Raw genomic sequence first — 9688 nt, 5'->3', positions numbered from 1 at the left:
ACATACATACTTACATACATACATACATACATACATACATACAAAATAAAAGAATATACGGAAAAACATATCGTTCAATGACCTTCATAAAACTATGCACTCAACAGACTATCTGTTTAGTCCTTGTCGATGCCCGACGCGATTGAAGTTTGGCCGGTTGTTAGTACTTGGAAATTACTAGAAAATTTGGATTTCCGGAGAAGAAACTGCGATTAGTTTTTGTTGTATGTTTTAGACTTGTAATCTCAAGCCCGCATCTTAAACACGGCCACTAAACAGTTCCGCAGTTCCTCCTAGTCTGAACAAACTTCGATCGAAAGTGGAAACTTCTCCAAACCTCTCTGACACTGAGGTTTCTTGTTATTGAGGGAGAACCAGCTCCGAACGTAGCGGGACTACATAACAGCCAATAGAATAACCGTTTTTCGTTGGGACAGATTTCATTGGTTGATCTCCACTCGCCCTTGACGGGTGAGTTGTATTCTTAGTATCACTTTTTTGACCCGCTTGAACGCCACAGTGATCAATGGAGCAGCTGGCTCAAACGTCCATTGACTTTTTCTGGTTTGGCCGAGCGCGCCAGGCGATCAAGTGGCTATCCAGACAGAGGTTCATGGTAATAAGAAGGCATTGAGGAGACTGTAGTCTACAACACGTGGATGAAAGACATGTCCGAGGGCCATCTTAATGTGTACAAGCATCTTAGAGCAAAACTCGTCGGTCCTGGAAAAACGTGTTTTGGGGCATCTCAACAAACGCTTAATCTGCACCCAGTTTTTGCACTTTGTGCTGATCGTTTTGTCGCCGCACGTTTTAGATAGTGGTGGTCATAGAAAGCTTCATTGTTCACTCACCCTCTAATCAAACGCACTCTCTCTCTCGCCCACATCTCCCACAGGATGTGCATTCGTGACCTTCTGCGACAAGGAGTCCGCCGCCAGGTGTCAAGATGCATTGCATGGAAAGCAAACACTTCCAGGAGTAAGTCATTAATATCGGTGCGATAGCATTTCGAATAATAAATCACAAAAGACAGCAAGTGAAACAGTGGTGAAGCAAACGAATGAGCCACTCTTACCCCTCGAGTTTTTTTCCAGCTGCATCTTGACCTGTATTTATACGAAGAATCAAGTAGGAGGTCAAAATGCATTGTAGTTGATTTTTGGTAATGTATCAAGGTTACAATTACTTCAGAACCGGCTTAAAGATTTTACGTAATATTCTTACTGCACCCTCCAAAATAGGGTTGCCGTTTATCGATCGTCTTTTTTGATAGTATCCGATACTGCTTTCTATTTTTTTTCTCGTGAGCTGCATTTTATTAATAGATTTTGAAAAAAGTCTTATCGCCATATGGTAATTCCTTACCCACCGCACGCACCATTATGTCTATCGATTTTCATGCGACAGATCAGGAAAGTATCACCAAAGTTCGGGTTTGTAATGATTGTCAAGGGGGATGACTACCACCCCGCTCCTTCTGCTTTTTTTTCAACGCTGGAATTCAAGCATCCCTCGAGGGGTAACCCGTTTCTTTCGTTTTTATCATAATTCATTTACTCGGAGACCTTCAAGACTAATATCCAACATTCCTGATGTAGTTTTTTGAGTATGTGGATGACGGAAAGGCGTTATTGGAATAAAAGCGTTCTCTGTCCGATTATTCTTTCGCCTCAAATTTCTAATGTCCCGAAATATCGCTGGTTGAAAGATGATATCATTAGCCAACCAATCGTAATTGAATTAGTAAAAAATGCGAGAGTACATTTTAGTCTTGTCGAATTTTCCCCTCAGAATACTAGGTGCTTGTATATTAGCTCATCATTAGGTTCTTTTTTTGAGAACATTGTCAACCGGGGCGAGGAATAGGTTTATTCAGTGGATTAGTCGTCAGTTTTCATCCCAATGGTTACCTTGCTCAGATATCAAATTTCTATTGACTGGCTGCCTGAGTGGTGCCTTCATAGACGAAAGTTCCAGTCATCTTGTCGAAGTACGCTTCCTTGCGACCTACTGATGAACTCATGGTGAAAGGAAGAAGGCCTTCACTGTGAATTTAATTATTAGAAAACATCAACTGGACAATTACAGACTATTGGACAGGGAAGCAAAACTCTCATATGCATCTTGTTTACAAAAACTGAGCATCCACCTTCTCTTGAACGCGTCTTCCTGAACTTTCCTGGGTATTCATTGACTGTTTCCCAAATCCAAGCAAATGCGACTCCACAAGTCCCGTAATAGATCTCACTTTTCACGAGACGCAAAGCGGAGTTACGAGAAAACATACTACTCGCATGCCCGCAATCAGTAGTATCACCGTTACAATGGTAGTATGAGGAGATTTGGTAATTCTCAACAGAGATTTCGTCCTGTTATGTGAATCATCCGCAGTTCAAGGGAATCCAAACCCTTTTTCACTTCGGTGAGGTTTGTGATTGCTGGAACTAGGTTCACGTTTTTCACGGGTGCCTGAAAATGCATGAATGTTCTGAGCACATTTCAAGCTGCACTTGTGGAATCCCTCAAATAGCAGCCGGTGGAAACACACGTTGGACAGTAAGCACTCTGGAAGGGTGACTTGAGCCAGTGTAATATCACTGAAATACTCCCTCGGTAGGGCTCAGAAAACGCGACTGAGCCAAGCAGCTCCCAGTCGAGTTCTCATACTGAAGAGGGTAAAACTCAGCCGGCCATCATATAAATAGTGTTCTAGTCAAAAAGAGTGGAATTAAATGTCACGTGACTCACAGACCCACCAATGAATGTGAAATGGAGGACCGGATTGTGTGCGCTCGGCAATCAAGATTACCAGGAAAGACCGGCTGGTCTTGCGGTATTTCAGCAGGGTCGAAGTGGTTAGGTTGTGATAAACTATAAACCAGATTCAAAATAGGAGTCAAGTCAACATTAGAGAGCAAGGACTAGACGATTACGTCTGCGCCGTACCAACCAAGGATCACGTCATTTCTTGGCCGCCTCAGCCTAGTGTGGAAGTGAGGTGCCATTCCCATGTTTGACTACACAAACAACGCGTGCCCAAAGCGCAACTTGTAGTGGGCCGTTATTAGATGGTCTAGAAACCATCATAAAGAATGCTAGGCAGCACGCACCGACTGGTGACGCTTCCACATGTGTAGACAAGGTGAGATAGACAGAATTTGAATGCTACACTAATCAAGTGGAAATGACATTCTTGTCATATGCGCCGAGTCGGCTACGGCTTAGATGGGTTACACTGCAGTAATGGATTCGATTTGTGATATCACCACCTCTGGCTGGTGGCTGATACAAAGAGGACGATGCAAAGCACGTCTCTCTGACAGATTCGCGATTGGCCCACCAACGAGCCAATCGGATGTAAGTCACAGGAACTACAACGCTGCACAAATCAGAAACGGACCAATCAACTTACTTGAAAGCCATTCTTAAATTAGCTTGACAAAAAGGTCAACAGCCAGTGATGATACTTGAGCGACCAATAGTTCAACATATTGTCCGCCCAGGCAAGGTTTCGTTGACTGACTCATACCACATTAGGTTTTCACATTCGTTCGAGCACCTTGTCCGATGTGACAAGTCACTTACCTGCTGAAACGCCACAATACAATAGCGAATATGTTTGCATTTTAAGTGGAGTACTGTGAGTTTCGACAAACTTTCCGTCAATGATTTTTGCCCTTAGTACACTTGTCTTGGGTGTACTTTTTATTTCTGTCCGTGTGTACAGTTTTCTCAGTGGACCTTGTTTGATGCATGGCCTGATATTGACCTAAAACATGCATAAATTGGTGAAGCATAGGCTGAAAAGTGCGCTCTTCTTTTCGTTGCATTTATCCCTTAAAATTTACCAGTAATTACTCAGTTCTCTTAGCTCCAGTAAGTTCAACTAGCCACGAGCGAGATGGAGACCAGCTCTACCAAAGTCGGCAGAATGACATGCCTAATGGAGTTGACATTTGACGAGATCCCATGGGAATGAGTTCGTCGGTGCAAGACTGGAAAATGGGAGACTCGACTGGACACGAACCGCCACATGCCGCCGTTTCTGACTGTGAGACCAACTTACTACTCGAGAGAAATGCTGACTTGAAATGAGTTTGTTTCACTTTACACTGGTCATTCTATTTCTTTCAACTGGAAAAATCCCAGTTAAGGTTGCCGAAAACTTGAGGTTTTTAGTTGTCCTCTACGAGGAATTACATGTTCTTAAGCTTGAGTAGGGAATTTAACAATCATAATGACCGTGTTTTCATTCTCGGACACCTGAAACATCACACTTCAGGTACTAGGAGTCTACTTGCGGCAGCTAAAACCACAGTACGACGAGTACGTGGTTATTACAGCTGACAATGATGATGACGATGATGATGATGATGATGACTAGGAGTCTACTACTTAATGAGGGGGCAAGATGTGGGCCATAGTTGGTCAACCCTATGAATTTCCGTATTTTCTCAATGGCAAAACTACTGAGCATCTTATCTCATTTGAAATCCTGATCAGATTCCACCTACTATGGGATAAAAAGCTGGTTTACCACATTGGGTCTGAATCTCAAAATGGTAAAACTCACAGGGAATCTATCGTTTTTCTTATCACAAGTCATGGCTGTTGCTTCGAAGCAAAGTTCCGAAATCTGTGAAACTTTTGTGCCTTGTAACTAGATATCCCAAGTGGACTCTTCGGGATATCCATGAACCGAAAAATCTAAGTGAGCACTGTCAAAATGGAAAATATCGAAAACCTTTCATGTTTGTTCTGGTTTTGTTCCGCTATCGATTTACAAAGTTCCAATTCAAAGAGCCCAACGGAGCGTTTAGTAGCCTCTCCAGGAAAAGAATCCTGCGCGGCACTTAACAACGCAATGATCCACTTAGGATGTGATAAAAATCTACCTAGAAATGGAGGGTCTCCACAGTGATTCTACAGAGCATTTATTGAGTTGCAGGTAGCAGCCCTATGCACCTTATCTTCAGTGTGGCATCAATATATTCCGCTTGTTCCGCAAGAAAACGTACAGACCACTGAACTCGACCCTTGTTTTTATCAGAGCTTATCAGCAGCACAAATCTTTGGTCCTTCCAGAAGGCCGACAGTAGAGTACTTAATAGTGACATGGTAGCATCGCACGTCAGTTATCCTGGGTTCGGATCCTATAGATAGAGCTACACTGGGCTACAATAAGAATAACACCCGAGTTCAATGAATTCGTCGCGTTGGTATGGACTGATCGGAATATTCTCGTCAGACTAGGAAGCGCATGTGAATATAACCGTCATTGACCGAAATTACAGACTGCACATGATAGGTTTGGGATCATCGATTAACTCGTGGAATATGGCGTCGGAGTAGTGGTACACGGAAGAATGAATGTATGCCATGAAGGAAACTACCCACAAGGTTGCCCACAACCGGTTTCGCCCTTGTTGGTGCTTATCAGGTAGGCACAGTCTCCGAGTATCCGTCAACCTTATGTTCTACTTGAACCCAACTTGAACTGTTTTCTAGAAATACACTCATTTGCAAGTCAATTTGGTTTTTCACGAAAGACTCAACTGTGCAGCACATTCAGTTGTAGAATTTCATAAACGTGAGATTCGGTTGAGTATCCCGTGAAAACTAAATTGATTGGTAAATGAGTGTATTTCTCGAAGTTTTGCCTCATCTGTTTCATTGCGATGTATTTTCGAGCTTACCAGTCATTGGGCGTAACGCCGTACACTACTGACGAGGCATGCAAGTAGTCTATGTTCTGATGTCCAGGCTCCACCCCAGCATGTGATGGAAGGTGAAGGCTGTTACGAAAATCGTGGAACCGCTTTGTTGTGTTCGTCTACTATGTGGTCCATGAAAGTTCAGAAAAGTACAAAAGGACGGTTGACATTATCCAATTTTCAAAAACTGTGCAAAAGAGATGTTTGCTTTTGTTCCTAATGGCTTTTAACTGCTCGGTTCGTGTTTTATGATGAACAAATTTGAAGAGGATGGCTTACTTCCTTTCACCGGTAATAGTAATGACTTATCAGGCCTGTCATTTCCACATCTGTTCTGAATGGCCTTTGGAGCAGTGCAGTGTACTTGCTGGCTATGTCCGAAAGCCGTCACTTAGCCCCCCGAAACATGCAGGTTCTCGGTCTCTTCTTAAATTGACAGTTTTTTTCTGAAGATAAACAATTGCGACGCTTCCACTTGTTGGTAGAACATTCACCCGATTGGGATTTCTGTCCGAGAAACCTGTCATGTTTGGTGTACTTGAATCTATATTTTAACAAAAAAGGTGTGTAATCTTCAATGAGACGAATTATTCACATATTGCCAATCCTATAAAAATCTCACAAGGAATTCCCACGAATGCCTCGTTTCATCTGAAAGTCTCCCATGAAAATACTTGCTGGTTTATTTTTCTGTTTTCCACCAAATTAATGGAGTGTTGAATAGTATTCAGGTTCAAGCGGGCCCCGTTGCTTGCATTCGGCGTAGCTAGAAATAGAATCAAGATCGCCAACAAGTAAAAAACATCCTAATTTGGACACAGTCATCGCGTTGGCTGGTAAGCTCCAGCACTTTGTCACAAGCATGTAAACCAAACAAAGCCCGATATGTATGTAACGCTCTGGTAAAGCGCATTCGTCCCGTCGGTCTGTTTCGACGCATTAAAAACACACACCGATTGGAAGTCAGTTCTCGCCTATGAACTGATCTTATTGGATGTGAGTGGGGAGAAATGTCATCCGCGTGACTATACCGACGCAACACAATTGTCTTGTTACCGAACTCTGTAATGTAGTTTTCCTTGCGATGTAGAATCTGCCGTAGAAGTTTGATGAGCAGGCTGCAAGCAATACTTTGTTGAGTGTGAGATGTAGAGCACACGAACAAGGCCTCGTCACTGATGCAAATCTCTAAAGTGCAGGCTGCATAGCTCATAACATCCGACCGTGTAACCTTTGTTCGCCGGCCCCCTTAATATAATCACAGATTAGATGTAATAACCAGGCAGCGAAATCACCTTGGGATTGATTTTGCGAAGGTAATGATTGACTTTCTTGACTGGGACGGTAGACAGTAACCACTAAGACAGTTTGTGTGTATTCAGCCAGAAATTCAACTATCAGTCTTTTAGACACTTTTCGCGCCGTTTCTATCTTACTTGTGGTTAGTAAGTCGTCCAGCTGTAGCACCCTTTCGGTGCCTAGCTGCCATGCCACATGAAGGAGGCACGAGGGCTTGAATACTGCCAGGGCGCCCAAGCCTAGACAGGGGAAGTAGAGGCAGAGGTCGGGTTCGAACCACTGACCTTCCGGTCAGTAAATTCGCGCTCTAACCACTTGGATAGTAAGAGAGGCATCCTGACCAATCAGCTACCCATGCTTATCTGTGTGGGTGTTTAGTCAACATTCGACCAACCAGTATTCAAAAACTGATCGATCATAACCCCTTTCCGGTGTTGATGGATCAACCATATCCCATGCGACTACTTCGCCGGCAAACACTTGCCCTTTGGGACCCTCCCAATGCTATGAAGCACGAACAAGCAATTGAACACGAAAATAAAACTCGAGAAACTCGATGGTTTCAAGCATACCCACCGAGCCCTCCTGGATGTTGTCTGAATATTTGATACAACTGAACCAACACATCAGAACAGATCAATAATCGGTAACTTATCCGTCGAATAGATTTGGGTGGGCTTTTCAAACTCCTTTGAACAGATGGTACCCCAAGGTTTGCCAGTAATATACGTCGTTACAGACTTTTAAACCAGGAGAATGGGTGGTACACTGGGCATAGTGACCTCATCTGAGTTCTTGAGTTCAAAACTGCTGCACCGGATCTGCCATGTACTGGTCACTGCTCTGTTTCGTTCGAGGCCTCCATTGTGTGCGAGTGTAGCGCAAGGGAAACGAATTTGAGGGCATTTTTCTAGGCTTATTTCTTTGTGGTAGAACAAGTGCCGGGTTTATGAGCACTCTGTCTGCGTACATTCAGTGAACTGCTGAGTTAAGCAGAACAAAACCTGGGGCGTGAGGTTTTGGCGGAACCCAAAGGTCATTTTTATGATATCCAACATAAATAAACGGAAAGAACATCATGAAAGGGGCAGTTGAGCCGGTAAGGAGCTTCAGCTTCAGCCGGTTCACCTTGAAGTCACTGATCCAGTCTATGAAGCAAAATGTCTGCAAAACTGCTCGGGTTTAGGTCGTGTTTAATGAAGAGCTGCTTTAAACACGATCCGGAGCAAAGGATACCTCCTTGACCTTGTGAAAACAAAATTTAGACGACTTAACCGTGTTTTCTAACCGCCCAGAACTTATTGGAACTTGAAAGCTTCAGCAATGACTTTACCTTTCTATGCAGGAACGGCTGAGGATTGACTCAGCTCCTCGTGGTTGACTTCCAAGAGGTACACACACTTTGGAAACTCTAGCCATCACAAGTGTGCAAAATCCTACCAACTCCCATAAAGACAGTTATATGTTTTTTTTCGATTCGTGGACCAAGGAATTCTTCTCGTGAATGTTACAAGTATTCGCCACGGAAGATGTCTGCCAGAATAAGATTTCACCCATTTTTTATTGATTACAATGTTTGGTTGACAAATCCGTGAGAACATGTGAAAAGCCTTCCTAAAGTTAGATTAAAAGCTTTGAACTCCAGGTGAACTTAACGCAGACTTTAGCAAATATACATTCATTTGCAAACTAATTTGGTTTTTCGGGAGACCCACCTGGAACCTCTTTCCAGGCAACTGGAAACACCAGAGCCGAGAGATTTAGCTGGGTCTCCCGAAAAACCAAATTGGTTTGCGAATGAGTGTATATTCGCTAATTTCGTGCAATTTGGTTTCAAGTAGAACATAAGGTTGACGGAAACCCAGGGACTGCGCCTACCTGATGAGCCCCAAGAAGGGCGAAACCGGTCGTGCGCTGTCAAGGAGTTTTCAGCGGCAACCTGAAGACAACAGAGACAGCATTTTCTCCCGGTGGTGTTGACAGCCTGTCTTGTCTCTTCAAATGAATCACAAACTATATTTTTACCCGGATTCACATTTTACAAGCCTCGAAATTCTTTCAAAGCGTTATTTTTTCCTGTCCAATTCATATTCCCTGATTGGCACTTCTTGGCAACGGACGTAGTGATCCCGCATAAACTCTCGGCCTCAAAAGTCCGCTTTCTACTCTACGCCTAATCTCTGCGTGAATGAGCAGAGTGGACGAACAGCAAACAATACCGTGCATTAGGCGATGATTTGTGTGCAATCAATTAGCGCTGCTAATCAGATGGACGGATGCTAAGAAGATGCTCACATGAACAGGCGCGGGGTGAAAAATTATCTCTTGTCTTTTTACGCATTCGAGTGTCATAGCATGCGCAATGGTCAATTTGCAAACGGATTTTTGCACAAAGCCAAATCTGGGCTGCGTGATGGGCAGAAAGAAAGCTTTCTCGCCGTTCCACATCAGACACCTGCAGTCGACCATGAGTAACCCATTAACCACACGTTGACGGTTCGGCAGAGGTGTGGTCAACATATAACCGATGGAAGCCTTTTAAAAAAGAACGCTCGAATTTCGGGACATCCCCGGATTTCCGTGAATTCGTCCAAATCAATTGAATTAATAAGAACCCACCGTTGAACCCAACAGAGAACAGTACAACGAAGCCGAATAACTCTTCCCAAGAA

General features: G+C 43.5%; 2 protein-coding genes across 2 annotated transcripts in view; one reads left to right on the top strand and one right to left on the bottom strand.

Annotated features, from left to right (window-relative positions):
- T265_05228 (hypothetical protein) overlaps positions 1-2241 on the top strand; it is a gene marked incomplete at both ends in the record, with an annotated part of 67501 nt that extends 65260 nt beyond the window's left edge. Inside the window, 2 exons of the mRNA XM_009170183.1 lie at positions 899-981; positions 2068-2241. Coding sequence (XP_009168447.1) covers positions 899-981; positions 2068-2241 — 257 coding nt within the window. The remainder of the gene's footprint in view (positions 1-898; positions 982-2067) is intronic.
- T265_13727 (hypothetical protein) overlaps positions 1-7323 on the bottom strand; it is a gene marked incomplete at both ends in the record, with an annotated part of 7742 nt that extends 419 nt beyond the window's left edge. The window contains one exon of the mRNA XM_009170200.1: positions 7154-7323. Coding sequence (XP_009168464.1) covers positions 7154-7323 — 170 coding nt within the window. The remainder of the gene's footprint in view (positions 1-7153) is intronic.
- Between the last annotated feature and the right edge of the window lie 2365 nt (positions 7324-9688).

This window comes from Opisthorchis viverrini (genome assembly GCF_000715545.1).
Source record: "Opisthorchis viverrini unplaced genomic scaffold opera_v5_95, whole genome shotgun sequence".
Classification (NCBI taxonomy): domain Eukaryota; kingdom Metazoa; phylum Platyhelminthes; class Trematoda; order Opisthorchiida; family Opisthorchiidae; genus Opisthorchis; species Opisthorchis viverrini.
This window is presented reverse-complemented; position numbering and strand designations above follow the sequence as displayed.